A 23,260-nucleotide genomic window follows, 5' to 3' on the forward strand; every position below is an offset into this window, starting at 1 on the left:
GCCTCAGTTTCCCCTTTGACCTGCTTTGAGATCGCTGGGGAGGGGAGTTGTGTGCATTGTGCTATTGCCTCTCCCTGTGCCCCTGAATCCCTTCCCTTCTGTCCCCAGCCCCGCTGTGGGTGCAGGACACCTCAGCTCAAAGCACTGGAGCTCCCTGCATCCTCCAACAGAGACGGAGCGAGAACCAGAAATCCCCCATGGGCTGGCTGGCCAAACTTCCCCCAGATGCTGCCGGAGCTGCTTTGCCACTGCAGGGCTCGCTGGGGAATCAGATGGGGGGGCGGGGGGAGCGCCAATCCCAGCAGCTGGGCCCCACCTGGCTCCCTTTCCCATTTAAATCCCAGCAGAAGTATCAATGTGTCAGAGGGTTTTGTAAAGATTTGGGTCCCCCCGCCCCTCCCCCCATCGCCTCTCCATGTCCCCCATATTGTGTCCCTGCCCCCGCAGGGATCAATCTCATAAATCCCAGTCACCCGCATGAGGCTTAGACACCCCCAGCGGTCCCGTGGCCACACGAGACCCTTTCAAATTGAATCCCGACTCTCTGTTGTTATTTCATAACCGAATGCCCAGATTGCATGGAGCAGCGCCGGGGTTAATTAAATCAGATGGTGTCTCCAGGGATGATGTAATTACGAAACATCTGGTGGGTGAACAGAAAGGAGGAAAGTTTGTAATCAAGCCCCAGACTCCTTATTGGTTATGAGACACGCATGTAGAGGAGCGGTGCTGGGGGCAAAGGCTGTGTGGTCTAGTGGTTGCAGAAGGTGACAGGGAGGCTGGAGGTCTGCAGCACACCCTATGGGCCCTGCCTAACTGCTAGACCACACAGCTGCCCCTCTGCACAGGATCGGCCCAGCTCCCCCCTTGGCAAGTGCAATGCCCCGCGTGGATGCGGCATTTCTCTCAGCTGCAGGGTGCATCACGGAGCGGACACTGATGCCGGCAGAGCCGAGATCAGACCCTCCCTGGCCTCGTTTCCTACTGGAGGAGTCTGGTTAGGCCGTCATGGCGCAGCAGCTAATTACCCAGCAGGCCTGTGGGGAAAGTAGGTCCCTGCCCCATCCTGCTGCGGGGAATCAATGCCTCCGAACAGGGCAGGGGAAGCAAGTGGCAATTAGTGTCTGTTTCCCCCGGCACTTGCCTTCGTGGAGCCCACCGCTGCATACAGCTCAGGCCAAGGAGACAGCGGGGGCAGGGGAGAAATTAGCTTTAATGAGGAAGACGATGGTGCCGCTCAGCGAGCTCCCTGGGATGAAGGCTGGTCCATGGAGGATGCTGTCAGCTTCCGCCCCCTGGAAGCCCCACGAGGGGTCTGGGATGTTTGGAACAAGGGCCACGACCAGCCTCCTCTGCTGGCTGGCTCGTCCAGGGTAAATCTTGGGGGCTTAGATGTGTGGGAAGCCGGCTGGTTGGGTCTCCCCGCCGCTGGAAAGCCCATCTGAGATTCCCCATGTCCCAAGCGGTAACTTCTGCGGCTTCCCTGCTGCCAAGGAGCCCCTGGATCTTGCAATCCCCCCCAGCCAGCCTGGGGAATGCAAATCTAGCTCAGGTCATGCCAAGAGGAAAAGGGCCAGGCCCGTGGGGGTGGAGGGTAGGGAGAGAGAGCAAGTTCGTTAGCGAGAGTGGGGGTGGGGGGCTTTCGCTGAGGGGAAAATTGGCTTTAATGAGGAAGGTCCTGCGAGCCGGGGGACCGGGAGCTGCTCACAGTCACACACGTCACTAGCAGAGCCAGGGCCAGCACTCATCACCCGCTGCCCCACTGCTCTAACCATTAGCCCCCGCTCCCTTCCCAGTGCCGGGAACAACGTTCTAGAGTCCTCAGCCGCACTTTGCAGACCACTAGATCACAGTCCTCTCCCAGACCCGGAAACGGAGCCCAAGAGTTCTGATTCCAAGCCACCTCTTCTAACCACTGGATGCCAGGACAGGTGAGGAGACCTGGCTTCCAGCCCCCTGTGCTCTAAGCACTAGACCCACCTCTTTATCCAGAGCTGGACACAGCACCCAGTATCCTGACTCCCACTCCCCTACTCTAACCACTACACCATACTGCCCTCCCAGGGCCGGGGCTGCTACCTAGGACTTGTGTTTCCCAGTCCCCTTCTTTATCCACTTGACCCTCCCAGAACCAGAGCTAGAACCCGGGTCTAACCACAGCACATTGACAGCCATGGGTCCTGCCCTTCGCTGGCAACCACACCCCGAGAAAACGGGGAGCGTCTGAAACCCGCCCTCAAACTCTCCGTTCTTTGCTCCTCCTGAGATCGCGTGGGCCTTTTTCGCTGCAATTATCGTTTACCATCATTTGCCGAGGAGCCCAGTGGCCTCTGGGCACAGACATCCAAGAAAAAATTAAAGTGGCTCTGATTAAATATGTTGTTGTTTGTATCTTCTAGGAACCCGATATAGGGGAACTCTGTGATCCCCCATTGGCTCCTCTACCCTGCATTCCCTATGGCCTCTGAGCACCTGCCTCTGGCGGCTTTCAAGGCTCAGCTGCCCACTCGAGATATCCAATTACATACCAAGAACAGGCTAATGTGTACCTGCCCCACTGCCTTCTGTCGGGTGCAGAATGGACTTCTCAGATGGGTGTCATAGCCCCTGTACTGCTACCCCTGCCCTAAGATTCTCCTTTAGCTGGGCCTTTGGATCAGCAGGATCTGGGTTCTACCCCTGCTGTTGCTGGGAAGTTCTGTGTAACAGCCAGGAAGTTACTGCTGTAGGTGGGTAGGGCTCTGTAGACCCCATGTCCTGTATCTCCACTACCCCACTGCCCCAGTGGCCAGATGCGGGGCCATCCAGAGATTAGGCTACAGTGCAGCAAGGGAGGGAGCATTTTTCCCCCCAAAAGGCTGGTAGTCACCCACCAGGTTCCTGGGGTCCCACCTTCATGCTCAGAGCCAGCAAATTCTCCCCCAGTGGCACCGTCCCTCCCCTGTTCTACACGTGTCTTTGATCTGAGATGTTCCAGGCCGTGACAGATCAATGGACCATCTACTCCAGCACCCTGCTCCAGGCCAGCTGTTCGCTCTTGATACACTCCAAGTGCTCAGTGAATTTCTAATAGCCCGGCCACGGGGGGAGAGCGACGCTGCACCCCAGTGGAACTCCATGGGCGTCCCCTGCGGATGGATCAGGCTATCTGGGGGCTCTTCATTTGCCATTCAAATGTCAGGCAAGGCTAATAACGCTGGTTGGGTGGCTGTCATCAGCCTGACAAAGTGCAGGAGGAAAACAAAACCGCTAAGAGATGTGGGGGCTGATTCTGAGATGTGCCACTGAGCACCCCCAGCGACTTGAGCACCCTCCACTGCAGGCTGGGACCCCGTCAGCCAGCGGGAGCCTCCTAATCCACAGGCGCCTCATGCATTCTTATCCAAGTGGAGCGGTTATTGCAGGTGGGCCGGGCCGTTTTCAGAGACACAGGAGCAGCAGGGGGTTGGGGCTTGTCGTACGATCTTCCAGCTTCAGGCCCGTCCTCCTGCTCCACGAGCCTGGACTGAGCAGCTGCTCACCGACCTGCGGCAGGTGCGTCTCTTGAACAGCTCTTCAGCGGCAAGTCCGAGTCAGAAGCAGAGGGTGCTACTTTGAGCAGGCGAGAGCAGCCATCTCCCGAAGCGGTTTAACCAAGTCGGGTTAGAAACCAGTTTAATTTAATCAGTGCCACCCCTCTGTGCGGACGCGGTTTCCAAGTGCCCAATACCGATTTAGCCTCAGTTGGTTTCTTCCCAGCTTACGTGAAATATATCTCAGGTGTTCTTCAATCCCTAGAAGACTTCCCCGCTATGGTGGTGCATTCGATGTAGCTAAGTCAGTTTCCACGTCGGGTTAGTCACATTGGGACTGTTTTCTCGTGTGGACAAGGCCTTCGATTGGAAGCTCCTGGGGGCAGGGACCGTCTTTTCAACACATGTGTCTGTGCAGCGCCTAACAGAAGGAGAGGACGTGGAGGCGGAGTTGTGCCGGTGCATGTGAGGACAGAACTGAGCCCCGCTGATGTAAATTCACAGCAGAGGGAATCTTTCCCGCTCCTTACTCAGGGGGCCGGGAGGACTGGCTGCCTGGGAAGCATCAGTTCATGTTGCAGCTCTACCGAGGCTCTGACACAGTTTGGGAGTCGCTCCCTGCAGCGGGATTGCCAGCTTTTTTCCATCTGTTTGGCTGGTGTCGCTCCAACGCCCTTGAAACCCTGAGTGGAGTTTGGGAGGGACTCTGGAGAGAGCTAGAAGGGGGGGGGGGCTGGTGATCAGGACTCCAGGGTTCAATTCCAATGACTCACGCCGTGACATTGGACAAGCCGCTTCCCTTCTCTCTGCCTCAGTTCCTCCCTGGGGATAAAGGGCCCAGTTCGCCTCTTGCACAGGCGAGGAGCCACTCTGCTGAAGTTAACAGAGCTACACAGGCATAAGCGAGCTAATATAAAGGTTCAACAGGCCTGACCAAGGGGTAGCCAGGGTTAAAGAATGTGCTTTGAGATCCTCAGCTCAATGTGCTAGAACAGGGGGACGCACACTCCTGGGGGGTAGGCAGAGCTCTTCCAGGGGGTCCATCAACACCTCTAGAAATTTGCCTAGTTTTACAAGAGGCTACGTAACAAGCACTCGCACAGTCCGTACAAACTACAATTTCATCCAGACAGCGACTTGCACCTACTGCTCTTCGTACCACCCGCTGCCACGGAAGGACAGAGTTTCTATCCCAAGGGATTTATTTTAGAACGACCCGGTGAAAACGAGAAAGAAGCAACTGTCCAGTACCAATGTGCTGTGACGCTTGTACGGTCAGGTCTGATTTTGTGAGCAAGGCGTTTTTAAGTGAGGTGAAACTTGTGGGGGACACGCGACAAACCAGACTCCTGAACGGGGGACAGCCGTCCGGAAAGGTTGGGAGCCACAGGGGTCCTGCTGCTGACAGCAGCTCTGGGGCTCAGACGAGGGCTCATTCGGCTCCTGAGCTCACGAAGCAGCACGCCCTCCCTCAATACCAGGACGGTGCAGCTGGCTCCCATCGGGGCTCGTCTCAGTCCGCCATATGGGAAGGGCCGGATGGCCGTGACCCCCTGACATCCGCTTGTGATGCCCAGCGGAGGGGCCCTGGGATAAGGGACAGCAGCTCCCTTCTTATGAGCCTCTGCTGGGAATGTTCGGTGCAGCTCGCCGAGCAAAGCTGTGCTCCGCTAACAGCGCAGGCGGTTCCACCCGCGGCTCGGGGTGGGGGGGGCACCGGCTCAGATGTTCCATAAGGCACCTGGATGCAGGTGCCCTGGCGCTGACTCCCTGACTTGCTCCCAGCGAGGTGGGGCCAGGCCAGAACGAACGCCATGATGCCGTGCCTGACCCGGTGACAGGGGGGTGCTGTGACATCGCTGCCAGGGGCAAATGAACCACGTGCGGTGGCAGGAGCTCTGCACAGAGGGGCTGGCAAACACACAGCCGGGCATTGCCACGCTGGCGGCTGGGCAGGGCAGGCATCACATCAGGTGCAGCAGCCTGGCTCTGAGCACAACTTTCCCACCCGTCGGCAGCTCAGAGGTCCCCTGCCGTGCGTAGCCAGGGCACGAGTCACTCTGCCCATTAGGGGCAGGCGGTGGGGTCAGACCCCATGTGCCAGGGTCCCCAGCGCCGACAGTTTCCCCACTCTAGACGACGGGGATCTGAGGCAAGGGGCAGCCCCCGGGTGCAAGACACAGAAATGGTCTGTCCTGTATATCACAGCTTCAGAGAGAAGCGAACCCGAGGGCAGTTTGCTTTAGCTAGCTGCATTCGTTAGATCCCTGGCACGGGGCTATAGGTGGGAGAGGGGCATACGGTCCTGTTTATTCTGATGCAGTGCAACCAGCTATTACATTAGGCCCAGATCCAAATTCCCCGCAGGGCGAGAGTGAAGCGCATGGGGCCTTTTCACCGCGTCCCAGATTTTACATAAGAGACTCAAGAGGGTGTGTTCAGCTGGGCAGCGAGGTGTGCTTATGTACATGCCTCTAAAATGACTCCCACTGCACATAGCAGCCAGTGCTCAGAGATACTGACAAGGTGCCATCCTTGCAAGGGGACACACACACACGGGCTGTATCAGATACCAGCTGGCTGCCAGGTCAGCCAGCTACATTTCAACCGGGGCCACTGAAACCTTAAATCTGGAGTCCATTTTCCCAGTGGCTCAGCATTATCCGGGCTGCCATAAACTGCGTCCCAGTCCACATAATCCTAACACACACAGACACCCAAATTATACACACACATTACGTATGCACTGGCACGCTACACAAACACAAACACACCCTTCTTATACATAAGCCGGGGGCCTGATCCTGACACCTTTACTCATGTGGGTAAGGGTGACGCAGCTGGGCCATTAAGATGTAAGCGGCTTGGGTCCGGGTCTTGGGACCCTTTATCTGTACAGCACCACACACACCAGCAGGGGTCTGGAATCACTACTGTTATCTGACATCGCATACCTGCGGGGAGGCGCGTCCGGGCTCTTTTGCAAATCCCAGCCTAAGGGAGTTAGGCACTCAAGTCCTGCTGTATTGCAACAGGACCTGGGTGCTGAATTCTCTTAGGATTCTTTGAAACTTCCAGGCCATCGTCATCTTTGCACCCACACATCTCCTGGGTGAGTTTCATGGCTCATTCAGCGCTGCCCTAACTCTCCCTGGGAGAGCTACTTTTCCATCCTGCTCAGCGCTTGGGTCCCGACACACAAGATCTTTTTCCCGGCACAGGGTGGGTGTGTTGGCCCTTTGTAGCTCCAGGAAGGCTGAGCCTCCTGCCTACTCCACATCGCGTGAAATGCCGGAGTAACTGGGCCCTTCTTGCCCAGATGAGCGTACACGTGCTGTATACATGGGAAAGGAAGCTCCTCCTACCCCCACCCCCCCTTTTCTGATTTTCCAATGACAGATCTAGGTCACTGGGACAACGTCTAATACTTGCCAAGCCCACAGCACACTCTTAGCCATGCTGGCTTTCAAAACAAGAGACCAGGAGGTTTATAAACCCAATAGGATTATACAATGCGCGGCTCAATCGGCACAGAACGCAGCCCTGTCCAGCTGAAACAGGGAAGGGTGGGGAGAGCCACAGAGAGAAGCAAACCGCAGAGTATAATGAACAGGGAAGGGGAGCCGTACAGAGGAGGTGGTAAAAAGAAAATTCAGATCAAGACCATTTTTGGTTTGAATTCGAATGGAGAACCCAACCTGCGCTCGCCAGGTATATCGGGCCATCCATCCTCCACTGGCGTAAATCGGCGTCACTCCAGACAGCCGAGGCAACTAATGACCCCTCCCCCGCCAAATTCAAAGGAAGGAAACTTCACCCACCTGCTAATTAACTGCTCAGTGTTTGCACTGCGCTTTGGCCAGGTGAGGCGCTACGTAAGGGCGAGGCGTTGTTATTAATTGGGAGGGCGTTAACCCTCTCCTCCCCGTCAACAAGCCTGGACGCCAGGCAGAGAAAGAAAAGGCAGTCGATGGCCACACGGGCCCAATCCCCCATTGGCCCGTGCCCTGTGCTGTCAATGTACCCCCCTGCGTGAAGAACGCTATTGCTCTGAGGTGGCGACGTTTTCCATCCGCCTCACGCTGGTGCCAATGACGACAGGGGGCACAGGGAGATGGAGAAAATGAAGGACCTATGCGGCAAGAGGAACATCAGGCCCATATGTATCTATGTAAGGAGCTGTGTGAAGCTGGTTACACGCACTCACACTGTAACGTCCAACAGCTCCTCAGATAGCCCCCCAGGGACCCCCAAACCCAGGAAAGTCACCGGAACACGATGGAAACGGAAAATCACTTGAAAGGAAGAAAGAAATCGGCACAACCCGACCATCGCACTCTATACATCTACCGCAGGGGGAACGGCAGGAAGGGTCCAAACCTCAGCCATTGTGCCAGGGGCCATCGGACCCTTTCTACGCTTCGGGGGCAGAAGCAGTCCCGAGTCTTACAGCTGGCTCCATTACTTCCCGCAGGATCGTTCCCAACGCAGTCTCTCTCTCCTCCATCTTCCCCCCTTGCACCTAATTCTTTTGATTCCTATTTTCGTTTTTCTTTTTTAAAAAGGAAGGCTGGGAATAATCTTTAATAATAAATGAAGGGGGATTTGAACCGTCAGATCCTCACGTCAGTGACTTCTGACCAAGTCAGATATTATCAGACAAGCGTACCCCCAAATGAAGACTTGCTCCCTGCCCCTGTCCTTGTACGAAACCACTTGCTTCAAAATACTTTTTTCAGCCTCCCCTTCCATCCCTCCCATAAAGGAAAATAATCAAAATCCTTAATCAATCATCATCATCATCATAATAAAAATCAAATTATAACAGGCGCAACATATTGAAAAGGAGATTAAGAGCTTTTCCTAGCAGTGAAATCCTAAGTGAGGTCTAAGCTGGTGCATAAAATGGACCAAAACAAATAAGAATTGGATTCATAATCACAAACGATTCACCCCACTCCCCCCCCCCGAAAAGCCAGATTTACCCATATGCATTTCCACGCAAATGGACAGTCAGTTTCAAACCCCTCCTAGCAACAAACAACTTTAGCAGTGGAAAAATATTTTCCCTCCTCTGCTTTGCAGACTTTTTTTTTTTTTTTTTTTGACCAGAGCCTAAAATACCATGCAGCTCGTTTGGATTATAGAAGAAGAAAAAAAACACGATTCTGTGTGTGTTCTGAGTGCCAAGCGATGGGTGGATGTATCTTTTGTCCAAATCCCACAAAAGCAACCGTAATGTCAGAAAAACGTGCACCCTAAATTACAAAAAAAATAATAATTTAAAATAAAGAAAGTCCAAAAACACCCCCCAGGAAGATACATAGCAGGCTAAATCTCTCCAAGAGCTCCCAACACCCAGAGACCAAACAATATCCATTGCAAGTCACACTCTGTCTTGTGCTTTTTCAAATGCACTTTTCTTTTTTTTTTCAAAACAACCTTCCAGGATTTTTACCAGCCACAAAGGATAAAGTTATGGGACTTGGCTATCCAAGTTGAAGTGATGCACAGCTCACTATCTGCCTCTCCGGGCTGGCGATAAGAGAAAAAGGCTCATCTGGGTGGCCAAGCGAAAGTTGCCTGCCCTGTAGACACACACATGCATCGTCAGAATCTTACCTCGCATCTTGGGGCTTTCTGGTCTTAGGGCTGTGCGGAGAATATCATGAAAACACGCAGCGCAGGTGCCTCGGACAGCAGCAATTCCCTTGATAAATTAAGTCTCCAGGATTGGGTCCTTGTTCTGCGGTGGTTTTGCTCTCCTAATGATGGGTAAGTGACTGGCTCTGGCTCTTCGGCCCCTCTAGGTACCTGCCCCTCTCCTGGGCTGCTAGTCCCTGCTACAGCTCTGCTAACCTACTTTCTGCTGGAGCCGCTGGAGCATGTGGAAATTCACATGACAAACCCAGCTCAGACCCCGCCCACCTCAAGTCAGTTTCACTTTGCGCCCCGCCCCCGTTTCTCTCCCCCCCATGCCCCCTCCCTTCCTGCATCCTCAGCTCCCTGTATCCACTTTCTTAGACATGTTTCCTCTTCTCACACTCTCCCCTCTGACTCTGATGTGAATCAGGCCTGCTAGGTAGCTGGCTTCTTTTTTAAAGCAGGGGACATGAATGAACATGACAACCGGGGAAAGCCAGGGGACCTGGGCGGGAGCTTGTCGTACTGGCTGTGCATCACCAGCCACCCAAGCTTACCCTTGGATTACATGGAATGGAAAGGCCTGATCCTTCCGGCAGTTTCACCCACAAGTAGGTTTATTCCAGTAGGTCTCCCTGCTGAAATGTAGGGCCTGTCCTGGGCATCTCAACTTCTTTTCATGTCACTGCTTCTGATCCCTGCCCCATTGGAGCGGAAGGTACTGGGTACCCGTAAAACAATGTGCCAGCCTTGTAAGTGCATCCTGCTGGCTGGGCATGGCTCAGCAGAGACCTGCCTCAGTTTCCCCTTCTCTCAGGACCCTTTAGGAACTCCACACAGCCCACAGGGGTAAGGGAAAATTCCCCTGCAGGCGTTTTACTCTATTAAGTCCTAATAAAGTCTCCTCCACCCAGACTCAAAATAAAGTCTCCCTGGCCTGTCAGGGGGCTGCGCAGCTCGGTTTTCTTGGGGCCTGTGTTTCTGTGCTCTCAGCTTCCTTCAGGACCCTCCCCGCTGCTCTCTCTGCCATTCTTTGCCTGACTTCCTGGGGCTGAGAGAATGCCACCTGTAGCTGTCCTGCTCTTGCTCCTCGGGCCCAGCTGCCTTCCTGGAAGCCCAACTAAGCAGCAGTGCTTAGTTCAGGTGCTCTCCTCCCATTCCCTCTTAAAGGGGCCACCACCCTCTGACCCCGTGTCTCAGGATCAGCCATTCAGCACTGTACCACACACATCAGTGCCGGCGTTTGCAGCTCCAGGCTCTGTAACATGCATGCAAACAGTCGCCATCATCAATTCCTCCCTTCACCTTAAAACCCATGGGGGGGAACTGTCCAACATTAACCCCCGAGACTGACAGACAGAGCGACCAGACAGCGAGTGTGAAAAATCGGGATGGGGGTAGGGGGTAATAGGAGCCTATATAAGGAAAAGCTCCAAAAATCGGGCCTGTCCCTATAAAATCGGGACGTCTGGTCACGTTACTGACAGAAAGGGAAAGTTATGGTTAAAAAAGACACGGCTAGAGGGCTAACGAGCATCTGTGTCTGCGTGTTAGTGGCTACAGGTGTCTTCCTACGAGCTCTAGCTCAACCGCAAGTGATGGGCTCGAGGCAGGAATCAGCTGTGAGATTCTCGGGCCTGTACCACCGGGTCGGACTAGACCAGTGGTTCTCCACCTATTTCCCATTGAGGGACGCACATGCAGCTCTCTGTGCGTTATATGGGCCGCATCCACACAATATAGACACTATCTGGGTGGCCCTGAGGATGTCACATGGGCTGCAGCTGTGTGCTGACTGGGCCGCAAATGGCCCACGGGCCATGGGTTGAGAACCACCGGACTGGTCCTTTCTGGCCATAGAACCTAGAAACTGCTTCTTATTCCACGCTTAAGAATGAAACGTTAAGAGATCATAAAGAAACATTGCATCCCCGTGCTCCCCCATCTGTTGTCTCTTGTCTTATACTTAGATTGGAAGCTCTCTGGGGCAGGGACTTTTTGTCCTGTATTTGTACAGCACCTAGCACTGGGGCATCCTGGTCTCGGGCTAGGGCTCCTAGGTGCTATGGTCATACAAAGAATAAATAATCCTAATCATGAATCTGGGCCTGGATAATTAGTATCTTTTTACAAGAGCCGAGGCTAGCTGCTATTTCCCAGAGCCGAGAGTGAATGGGGGGTGGAGGTCACTGCTCTGTGTCCTCCGCAGCGTGGAAAGAGACCTTGAGGTGTGTGAGCCTGCAATGCATCACTGCAGCAGAGGGTACAAGACCAGTGGGATCCCATGCTGCATGCGCATTGGCATTGCTCCAAGTTTCGCTTCTGCGTGACCCTGGCTGGGGTAGCCTCTGGCATCAACGGCTACCACCCCAGGCCATTTGTCAGAGCATAACCTTTTTATAAGCCCAACCCACACCAGCTGACTGGGACCCGGACACAAAGACCAGACTTTTATTAGTGCTCCTGTGTGCCATGCCTTAAAAAGGTGGTGTTAGCTGTGGGATAGCAGAATGTGAGCAGTCATGTTAACTAGAAACCTGTCATCTAAAGTCCCTGGCAGGCTTGGCAGTCCTGCTGATGTGCTTTGCCACACTGCGGAGTGAAGTGGGGGATAAAGACCGAAGGATGAGTTTAATCTGCCCTGTTCCCCTTGACTTTGCCTGGTGCAATGCAGGAATGCTGGTTCCAATGGCGAAACAAAGTGGGACCATGGAAGACTGGTCTTCATGGCCTGGCCCCAGGTTCCTTGCAAAGCCCTGGTAGGTTCCGGGGAGCCATTCTTCGAATGCTGCAATGCTCGCACTAGTTTATTAGATCACGGGCAGGAGCAGGGGTCAATAGACGTTGAAACAGAAAGGGAGAGTGAGTTGCACCAGCCAGGGACAGGTGAGGGATGCCAGGGCAGGTGAGGGGGCTCCCATCTCCCTGCTCTCCCTACTTCAATCCCCAAACAGAAGGACGAACACCGTAGTGCCAGCATCTGAGAAGCTTCTTGAGCCAAAGGATGACTCGCCTGGAAACTAGAGCCAACGAAATACCACATCAAGAGGGCCCAGCAGCTCTGCCCGGTGCGAGGGAGAGGGAATGACAGATCCCAGAGGGTGCCAGAGAACCTGCCCAGGTAACAATCCCGGCATCCAGCAAAACCACCCAAGGGCCATTCCTGCAGGAGACAGAAGTCACCTGAACGGTCTCAAGAAGGGGGTTGTGGGAAGCTCTGCCACTGACCTTGCAGGTGACCTTGGACAACTCCCTTGTCCACTCTGTGCCCATTTCCCCGCCTGCCCTTTGTCTATGTCGACGGGAAGCTCACTGGGGCAGGGGCTGTCTCTTGCTGTGCGTTTCCCCCACGCATGGCTGGTTGCAAATCCACCTGAGCTCCTCCAACAGAAGGACAAACTACTATCCCAGAGCTGGGGGGGGGGCGAGGGGGGGTTGAGATGGCATGTGGCCGGAGCCAAAGCCCACTGAGGTCGACGTGAGTGTTACCACTGGACCAGGCCTTCGGAGCACTGGAAAATGTATGTTGGATACAGGAAGCAATGAGACCTAGCAGCCCGTGGAATAATCTCCATGGGGAAGTGCTGATAGATTGGACGGAGCAGTGGAGAATATGCTGCATGGAACAATCCTGTCAGGGAACAAGCGTCTGAGTCTCTACTCTGGCAGTAGGTCTTGGTTTCTGTAACTGGCAGCTGGGGACCTTACGTGATATCAGCCCCAGTGTGAACCCTGCTCCCGCTCAGGCAGCCAGGGCGGTCCCCATCCCTGATACAATCTGTTCCACGCGTCTGTCTTGTTTTATTTTGCCCGTGACAGTAAAGTCTTACCTAACGCGCTCACCTGCTAAGGTTCAGCCTGGAATGGGGGTGCCATATGACCATGTGCAGGTGCTGTGCAAAGACCCTGGGCGTGGCAGGGTGCCGAGGCTTGGAGGGGATAATACCCAGGATAGTTTCCTTGGTCAATGGAAGGGAGAGAGAGGAGATTTGTGGGGGCAAAGTGGCTGGGGGAGAGTGGGGAGGCTGAGGGATGTGGTGGGTGCGTAGGTGGTACAGGCCTGAGATGGGCTTGGATCTGGGTTCGAATGTTGGTCGAGTTCACAAGGTGAGTTTGGTGCACGCACCTCAAAGAGCAAACAGCCCCCTTCCCACACCCAGTTTGACAGCTGCTCATGGTGAGGAGTGTGGTCCTGATTCAGCAGAGCACGGGCTTCAAATTAATCTGTCCTGAGTGAGCTCAGCGCTTCAGTCCCACTTGAGTGTAAGTGCTTTGTTGACTAGGGATGGGATTATTCAAGGGTGAGCAGTGTGGCCTAGATTAGGACTCAGGAGCCCCCAGTCCTGGGTTGTCTGCTGGGTGCTAGTCACTGCCTGGCTCTGTGTCTCAGTTTCCCCTTCTGTGAAATGGGGACGATGATCCTGACCTCCCTTTGTAGAATGCATTGAGATTGCCTGAAGAAACGAGCTAGGCAGTATTACCATCAACATGATGTACGGTCTTTGCAGAATCGGGCCCCCCGCAGCGCTCAGACACCCGTGTAAACACCTACGTGCAATTACCTAGCCCCTGCCTCCTCACCAGACCCCTAGGGTTTCCAGGACAGGAAGTGAAACACAAAGGAATGGAAGTCGTGTGCCCTGGGTGAGTGGAATATACAGTAGCTCCCCAAACAAGCAGAGCCAGTGAAGTGGAGGGAGGGGCATTGCGCCCTGCTGTCCTCAGATGCTGCTGCCTGGCATGATTTTGCTGAGGGCAAATAGGATCTGATTAATTTCTAATGCTGTTTGAATTCGCTCTTTTCCTCCCTCCCTTTCACCTCCTCCTCAGAGCCTTCTCCGCATGGATAGACACATAGACGTAGATGGAGGATGACATATCCGCTCGGTATTTATAGACTACGCTTCCACCAGAGTCCCGAGAGTGCATCCAGTGATTCTGGCCAGGTAGTCCTGGCAGCTCGGAGAAAGGGGCATTCCCGCCATGGCAGAGCAGTGCTTAGAGCTTTTTAAACTCCCACCCCACCCTGAGAAAAAGCAGGTGGGATGATCTTAGCTTCTGTTCTGAGAACAAACAACGGGAGAGTCTAGGAGAACAACAAGGAACCAAAGCAGTCTCCATAAGAGAGAGAGCACAGTGTGTGTTTGCCCTGGCACAAAATGGCCACGGACAGCAGAGTCCTTCATTACACCTAGCTCTTACATAGCGCTATCCAGCTGTAGCGCTCAAAGGGCTTTACCAAGGAGGTCTGTATCATTTATTCCCATTATACAGATAGGCAAACCGAGGCCCAGAGAGGGGAAGTGACTTGCCCAAGTAGGCCAGTGCCAGAGCCAGGAATAGACCTCATCTCTCCTAGTCCAGTACTTTATCCACTAGACCATGATTATTGTTAATTACCATTGGGGTGGCACCGAAAAGCCTCAATCACGAACCTGGATCTCGTTGTGCCAGGCCTTAGAGATGTAACGATGCAGTAGATGGAAAACAAAAGCATGAGGGTTACATAACTAAACAAGCCACACCTGTAATTAAAAATGCCTATTACCGGTAAGCCATTGCATGATCACCCAGAGCTGAAATATCTATAGCACGCTGCACCCCATTGGTATTAATAGCACCACACTGAGGAAGCCACTTGCAGTAAGAACATAAGACCGGCCATACTGGGTCAGACCAAAGGTCCATCTAGCCCAGTGTCCTGTCTTCCGACAGTGGCCAATGCCAGGTGCCCCAGAGGGGATGAACAGAACAGGGAATCATCAAGTGATCCACCCCCGTCGCCCATTCCCAGCTCCTGGCAAACAGAGGCTAGGGACACCATCCCTGCCCATCCTGGCTAATAGCCATTGAGGGACCTATCCTCCAGGAACGTATCTAGTTCTTTTTTGAACCCTCTCATAGTCTTGGCCTTCACAACATCCTCTGGCAAGGAGTTCCACAGGTTGACTGTGCATTGTGTGAAAAAATACTTCCTTTTGTTTGTTTTAAACCTGCTGCCTATTCATTTCATTTGGTGACCCCCTAGTTCTTGTGTTATGAGAAGGAGTAAATAACACTTCCTTATTTACTTTCTCTACACCCGTCATGATTTTACAGACCTCTATCATATCTCCCCTTAGCTGTCTCTTTTCCAAGCTGAAAAGTCCCAGTCTTATTAATCGCTCCTCATACGGAAGCCGTTCCATACCCCTAATCATTTTTGTTGCCCTTTTCTGAACACTTTCCAATTCCAAAATATTTGTTTTGAGATGGGACGACCACGTCTGCACACAGTATTCAAAATGTGGGCGTACCATAGATTTATGTAGAGGCAACATGATATTTTCGGTCTTATTATCTATCCCTTTCTTAATGACTCCCAACATTCTGTTCGCTTTTTTCACTGCCGCTGCACATTGAGTGGATGTTTTCAGAGAACTCTCCACAATGACTCCAAGATCTCTTTCTGGAGTGGCAGTCCCCGTTTCTGAAATTAAATGCTACAGTGTTGGGCTGCTGTGGTGTTTTTCCCGCCACAGGGGTGTTAAATGTAACTATATTATGGTCACTATTACCAAGCGACCCAGCTATATTCACCTCTTGGACCAGATCCTGTGCTGCAATTAGGACTAAATCAAGAATTGCCTCTCCCCTTGTGGGTTCCAGGCAGGGCCGGCTTTAGGAACTACGGGGCCCGATTCGAATACCCGGCAGTGGTCCGGGTCTTCAGCGGCACTTCGGCGGCACAGGGTCCTTCACTCGCTCCGGACCCCCCACCGCTGAAATGCCACCAAAGACCCGGACCGCTGCCAGGTATGTAAAAAAAAAATTAAATTAATTTTTAGGCGCGGGGCCCGATTCCGGGGAATTGGCCTAAAGCCAGCCCTGGTTCCAGGATTAGCTGCTCCAAGACCAGTCATTTAAGGTGTCAAGAAAGTTTATCTCTGCATCCTGTCCTGAGGTGACATGTATCCAGTCAATATGGGGGGAGTTGAAATCCCCCATTCTTATGGATTTTTAAATTTTTATAGCCTCTCTAATCTCCCTGAGCATTTCACAGTCACTATCACCATCCTGGTCAGGTGGTCGCTAATATATCCCTACTGCTATATTCTTATTATTAGAGCATGGCATTACTATCCATAGGGATTCTATGGTACAGTTTGCTTCATTCAAGATTTTTACTTTATTTGATTCCATGCCACTCCCCCACCAGCACAACCTGTTCTGTCCTTCTGATATATTTTGTACCCTGGTATTACTGTGTCCCATTGATTATCCTCGTTCCACAATGCACAACAAACTATGTTGATCCTACAAAAACTAGGAACTCTGAGGGATATTCTTGAGCGTCACCTACTGGCACCTTATCTAGTCATTCACACTTACCTATGTACAGATACACAGCACTCCTGGCATAGTTGGAGCCCAAAAAGCAGTACTGATTTGCACATTTTTAATCACAGACCATGCACAGAGACCCTTTCACTCAGTGCTGAAATGTAGCCACCTCTGGGATGGAACACGGCCACTGCTTAAAAGCTCACAGCAATGCTGTCAAAAGGAGACAACTGCAGTATCCAAGGGAAAGAGCAGGGGTGAATTTTAAGGAGGCAGAACGGAATTGGGATTTGGCTGGGACACAGGAGTTAAAAACCTGATTCCTGCAGACAGGACCATAATGACCACAAGGGACCATGCCCTTTGGTATTGTGGCTTGGCTTGAAGAACGTGCCTCCATCATGTCTCAGAGACGGTTCTCCTACAGCGTGCTGATGTACTAGGATAGTGTTGGGTCAAACGAAAGAATATCATCTGCCCCAAGCCCACCAACCAGCACATGTGTTCTTCCCCCGAACAGCCCCCATCCCTATATCCTCGCCCAGACGATCTCTGGTTACCATGGAGGGATGACAAGCCACCACCCAGGTGTATCTCGCCCAATTCTGAAGAGCGTTTATGAAACATGAAGTGGGCTGAGACCACCCTTCTCATTTCACCTCTGAGCCACTGGACAGCCAGGAGATGGGTAACGACTCTTGGTTCCTACAGACTTGGACTGGATTGAGATGTATGACTAACCTCTGCTCCTAGTGACACTGGTGCCAATGTGGAGTCACTCCACCGGCTTCCAGGGAACCGCTCTGGATTGACGCCGGCGTCACAGAGGGTAGGGTTTGCTTCCTAGACGTGAAAGATTCTAACCCCCCTACTAGCCCCTGGAACCACCTCAATCCAAACACACACGGATGCTCAGTGAGGCTATTGTCTGCGATGTCAGAGCAAAGCCCGGCAGGTCTTTCCCCTTTAGAGCTGGGTGGGAGCCCCTGCCAGGCACAACACAGGAGCTGATGCCGAAGGAATCCGGCTTCCCCCTTTGGTGTCTATGTCAGCTGCTCATCCCCACACTCTCCAAGGTGTCCTGTCCACCATCTAAAAACAACACTGAAGCAAAGACTGGCGTGCCACCACTCTGGTTTCCAAGGGCACACCCAGTCCCATGAGGGCACACCCAGTCCCATGAGGGCACACCCAGTCCCATGAGGGACCAGCAGGACCTTCTGTCCCATGCTGGGCATTTGCCAACATTTCGAGGGATTAATGCTCTTGGCTGGCCTGCTGCCAGCTGTGTAACCCGGCAGATCCACCTGGATGCGGTAATTCAAACACTGATCAGAACTGCCCTAGCCTCGCTGCAAATCATTTGAATGATTGGAGCTGGCGAGGCAGGCAGGGCGTGGGGGGCTGGCTGTGATTCAGAGGGAGGTTTCTTGTTTGGGTCTGACAGAGACCAGGGCTTTGGTTGATGCGCGTTTGGGTTGCAGTTCCTGGGGGCCAGTCCGAGTCAAAACAAGAGAGATGCCCACTAGCAAATACCCTCTGTGCAAGCGCTCAGAGCCTAGGCTGGAGAGGGAGCTAGAGAGACAGAACGTGGGTGTGAGGCAGCACGCTAGGACGTCTTGCCCTCGGAAAGGGCACCCCCTGTGCCCTTTGAGACAATTTGGGGAATCATATATAACCAAGTAATGCCAACAGCAGGGTATGGATTGATCCATACCACAGAAGGGAACAGACGGCTCTAGAAATCAGCAACGAGGTCAAGCTCACCCAGCTGGGGACGAAGTAATTATCCAGAAGCAGAGAGGTAGAGAAATAAAAACTTTACAATGGTGGAACAGAGCAAACCAAAACAAGAGCAGCCCGCCTGGCCAAATTCCAACTTGGCTAATTACATTCTGCTGACCAGGGGCGGCTCCAGGCCCCAGCACGCCAAGCGCGTGCTTGGGGCGGCATGCCGCGGGGGGCGCTCTGCCAGTCCCCGAGAGGGCGGCGGGCGGCTCTGGCGGACCTCCCGCAGGCATCCCTGCAGAGGGTCCGCTGGTCCTGCGGGTTCGGTGGAGCATCCGCGGGCACGTCTGCGGGAGGTCCACCGGAGCCGCAGGACCGGCGACCCCCGCGGCGTGCCGCCGTGCTTGGGGCGGCGAAATGGCTAGAGCCGCCCCTGCTGCTGACCTAAATTCCCCTTGCGTTTTCCACTGGATGCACTTTTTTTCTTTCCTTTTAATCATGGGTTGGACATATTAGCCTGTTCGGTTGTGGAGGGCTTATCAGCTCCCTTGTTCCACCCCAGAGATGGTTGCATTTCAGTGCCTGACCCCTGCGCATCATTTTTCTTTCGTTTCTGACATGCTCTGGCTGCAAGGTGCTATGTGACTCTGCAGGTCTGTCTGGCTTCCAGTTATTCTTTGTGTGTGTTGTTAGAATCTTTTTTATTAAAATAAATCTCCAAAGCAGGTTGGCTGCAAAACTGAAAGAACGGGTGCAAACAAATGGGTGAATTACAAACAGTATTTGCAAACAGTGAGATGGATCTTAAAGTGTTTTGGATGTACAGCGTGCATTTAACAGGGCCAGAGAGTAGCTTCAATCGGGTTGTCTAGACTACGGAAATTCGGACTGAGGTAACTACATCCACGTAATTACACTGATGGAAATCTCTCGTGGATACACGCTTGTGCAAAAGGGGCTTGCACGTTAATCACACTTAGTGCAAGCCCGATGCAGCGCAGTTGCGCTGTGGGTTTGCACAGGTGAAACTACATTGGTTCAGCCGTACCTGCCAACCCCATCAGCAGAGACAGAGCGTCCGCCCCATTCTCCAGTGGCTTCTGTGGAGGGGCACAAGCCGAGGAGTCTCCAAAGGGAAAAAAACACCCAAGGAGGGGAGCCTCAGTCTCAGCTCAGCTCCCCCCACATGTGGCCAGCAGCTAGCACATATGGGTCCTGTCCCTGACCGAGGCCTCTGGGAACCGCCTTAAGAGAACGTGCATGTGTAAGCGGGGGAACGGTCACGCTATTGTGGGGAACTTTCCTGGGCTTCCACACGCCCCGGTGGAATTGGCTAGTGAAAGGATCTGAGTCCCCTCTGAGTACCCAGAGGCCGGCCTGCCCTCGAGGGCTCCCCTTCCTCCCTCCCATGTGGCAGAGCCCTCGTAACCCCGACAAGGCTGGGCCCAGGATTCCAGGGGGGCTCGACCCCCAACCTTGTCGTGGTCACTTAGGGCAGGGGCTAGGGTGTCCCCACTCTGGGGGGCTCTCTCTGCACTGGACGCTTCCCTGACCCTGACCATTGCATCCAGCTCAAAGCAAATACAATGTATTGAACAGCAACCAATGTAAAAAAATCAGGAAAACCTGGGAAAGGTTAAAGGAAAACCATCACCCTGCTCTGTGGCATGGGGACGTCACGACCAGCGTCTCGGGGACGTCAGGGCAGTTCGCAGTCCGTTCCTCACGTCCCAGGCCCCTGCTCAGGCCCTGGCTGTGCTGCAGGGACGCTGCAGGTCGGACACTTTCTCTGGCGCTGGCCACACGCCCTCAGGCTCTAGGTGGCAGGGCCCTTTGCACCCCCCTGTCAGGGTTATGAACCCTCTCCCAGTGCCACCTGCAAGGGCTCTTTGCTGGGGGCATCTCCCTGCACTGGGCCCACTGCCCAGGGTCCCCCTCACCCTTCCCAGCTGCTCACCGCACCCGGCTCCAGAATGCTCCTGTCCCAGCTCTGCTGCTGCTCTGCCTCCAGCTCCAGCTCCAGCCTCTGCCTCAGCTCCACTCTCACCCTGCCCCAGCTCTGCTGCTGCTCTGCCTCCAGCTCCAGCCTCTGCCTCAGCTCCAGCTCCAGCTCCACTCTCACCCTGCCCCAGCTCTGCTACTGCTCTGCCTCCAGCTCCCTGGGCTGCTCCTCTGGCTCCTCTGCCTCTGGCCGGCAGCTCTGCCCCCAGCTCAGCTCAGGCTCCTGCTCTCCCCTTAGCTCAGCCCCGCTCAGGCAGCTCCAGGCCACAGGGAGGACGGGACCCCTGGCCTCCTGACTCCCTCATTGGCTGGCTTGTCCTGTCAATCAGCCTGACAGAGCATTGGCCTCTCCCCAATACCCCTGGGGACTGTCAGTCTCAGGGTCCGTCGACCCTTCCCCTGACTTTTGGTACTGGGAGCTAGCAACCAAAACACTCCCCCACACACACTGAGTTTTAGCAAGGGGCCAGCAAGTCCCCTTCCACATACTAAATTGGAGTCACGCGCACCTGTGCCCCAGGCCGGCTTTAGGGCGATTCCCCCGATTCCCGGGCATCGGGCCCCGCAGCCTCCGTAACAGGGGCCCCGCACCCTCCGCCGAAGTGCCACCGGAATCAGCGGCGACCGATTGAGCTGCCGCCGAATTGCCGCCGCTCTCTTTGGCGGCGGCTCTTTCGAATCGGGCCCCACACACCCTAAAGCCGGCCCTGGCCCCAGCCACCTCGTACGTTACATCAGCTCAGACACCCCCGGACCCAGCTGGGCCACCTCTGACTCGGGCCCCTGGTGGGGAAAGTTACATGCAGTTGGCAGAATTCATCCCTCTGCGGCTGGGCAGAGGCACTGTGGGGAGATGGCCTGAGCTTTCCCTTGCCCAGCGGTTCTCAGACTTTTGTCCTGGTGACCCTGTCACACAGCGAGCCTCTGAGTGTGACCCCCCCCCGCCCTTATAAATTAAAAGCACCTTTTTATATATGTAACACCATCATAAATGCTGCAGGCAAAGCGGGCGTTGGGGAGGAGGCTGACAGCTCGTGATCCCCTCATGGGTCCTGACCCCAGTTTGAGATCCCCTGCCCTAGCCAGAGGCGTCCCATGGCGGGCTTGGCCCCTAGAACATAAGACCGGCCACACTGGGTCAGAGCAAAGGTCCATCTAGCCCAGTCTCCTGTCTGCCGATAGTGGCCAATGCCAGGTGCCCCAGAGGGAATGAACAGACCAGGGAATCACCAAGTGATCCATCCCCTGTCGCCCATTCCCAGCTCCTGGCAAACAGAGGCCAGAGACACCAGCCTGGCTAATAGCCACTGACAGACCAATCCTCCAGGAACTTATCTAGGAATGGCTGGGGGAGGATGTCTGGCCTGTGCTAGCAGCCTGGATGGACCCTTCTGGCCCTAACAATCTACCTCCACCCCCGGGGCTTGCAGCAGCAGGGGACGGCCAGGGCCTGGGACTATTCTAGCAACAGCTCCTCTCACCCCAACATGCTTCCGTCCCATCCTGGAATGCCCGTGTCAGGGGCTGCTGCAGGAAAAGCACCTGGAGAGGGTTCGGCGCTGGAGCACGTCCCTGCAGCTGGGCCACAGGCCCGGGCTGGAGCCCTCCCAGCCACCCCTTTGACAGGTGGGTGACAGATTCGGACTCCAGGCTGGAGGAGCTGATCTGACATGAGGTTGCAAGAAGGTCAAGGGGCTGCTTTCACTTGCCAGTCAGTCTGCTGTACTCCCGTCTCCTGGCCCCTCGGTGCGTGATATACACAGACCTAGAGGGGCTTGCACCTGGAACTTACACTTCCCTTGGGCTGTGGTCCAGGGAGACCTGCATGAGAAGGACGCAGGCAAACGTTATTCCGTGCAGGCATTTGAAGGGGGAGGGATAGCTCAGTGATTTGAGCATTGGCCTGCCAAACCCAGGGTTATTAATTCAATCCTTGAGGGGGCCGTTTAGGGATCTGGGGCAAAAATCCATCTGGGGCTTGGTCCTGCTTTGAGCAGAGGGTTGGACTAGATACCTCCTGAGGTCCCTTCCAACCCTGAGATTCTATGAAAGCAGCGCCCAGGCTGTTCTCAGCAGTCATATGCTGTTTGCAGTGTCGGTGTAGCCGTGTCAGCCACAGGATATGAGACAAGATGCTGACAGGGCTGCCCAGAGGATTCAGGGGGCCTGGGGTCTTCGGCGGCGGGGGTCCTTCCGCTCCGGGTCTTCGGGGCACTTCGGCAGCAGGTCCCGGAGCGCGTGAAAGACCCACCACCAAATTGCCACCGAAGACCCGGAGCGGAAGGAACCCTCACTGCTGAATTTCCGCCGAAGACCCGGAGCAGAAGAAGCTCTGGGTCTTTGGTTGCGGGTCCTTCACTCACTCCGGGTGTGTTCAGAGGCACTGAAGGACCCACCGAAAACTCTCGTGGGGGCCCCTGGTGGCCCTGGGTGCTGAGGTCTTTTATTGGAACACCTTCTTCTGGTAGGAAGGGACAAGCTTTCTGGCTATGTCTCCACTGCAATTAAACACCCGCAGCTGGCCTGTGTCACCTGACTCAGGATACAGGGAGTGCAGATGTTTGGGGTTGGGCTGGAGCCTGGGCTCTGAGACCCTGCCCTCTCGCGGGGCAGGGTCCAGCCCGACCCTGAATGTCTCTGGAGCCCAAGTCAGCTGACATGGGCCAGCTGTGGTTTAACTGGAGTGCTGACACCCCCTCTGTGACCGGACGGAGAGCTCTGTGTAAGCTCAAAAGATTGTCCCTTCCACCAACAGAAGCTGGTCCAATGACAGAAATCACCTCCCCCACCTTGTCTCTCTCCCCAGTAATAGGAATTTGGTATTACACCATCTCCCCTGGCTAGTCGGGCTAATTATGAATTGTTTGCTCCTGTTAGACCTCACCCAAGAACAGGTTACAAAGCTAAGCCTGTCATTAGGAATTTTCCATGAGGCTCATCCCGGCTTTTGGATCAAACCTCTTTAATTTTGTCTTCCTACTGACACTCCTGGAACCAAGAAAAACCAGCCCATCAACGCAGAGGCCTGCTGTCGGAGTAGGCGGGTGGCTCAA

At 54.3% G+C, this 23,260-nt stretch overlaps 1 protein-coding gene across 1 annotated transcript in view; it reads right to left on the reverse strand.

Moving 5' to 3' along the window:
• LOC120391875 (nuclear receptor ROR-beta-like) overlaps nt 1-9,376 on the reverse strand; it is a 37,044-nt gene extending 27,668 nt beyond the window's left edge. The window contains exon 1 of the mRNA XM_039516100.1: nt 9,135-9,376. Coding sequence (XP_039372034.1) covers nt 9,135-9,141 — 7 coding nt within the window. The 5' untranslated portion in view covers nt 9,142-9,376. The remainder of the gene's footprint in view (nt 1-9,134) is intronic.
• Between the last annotated feature and the right edge of the window lie 13,884 nt (nt 9,377-23,260).

The sequence above is a fragment of the Mauremys reevesii genome, linkage group 26 (assembly GCF_016161935.1).
Source record: "Mauremys reevesii isolate NIE-2019 linkage group 26, ASM1616193v1, whole genome shotgun sequence".
NCBI lineage: Eukaryota > Metazoa > Chordata > Testudines > Geoemydidae > Mauremys > Mauremys reevesii.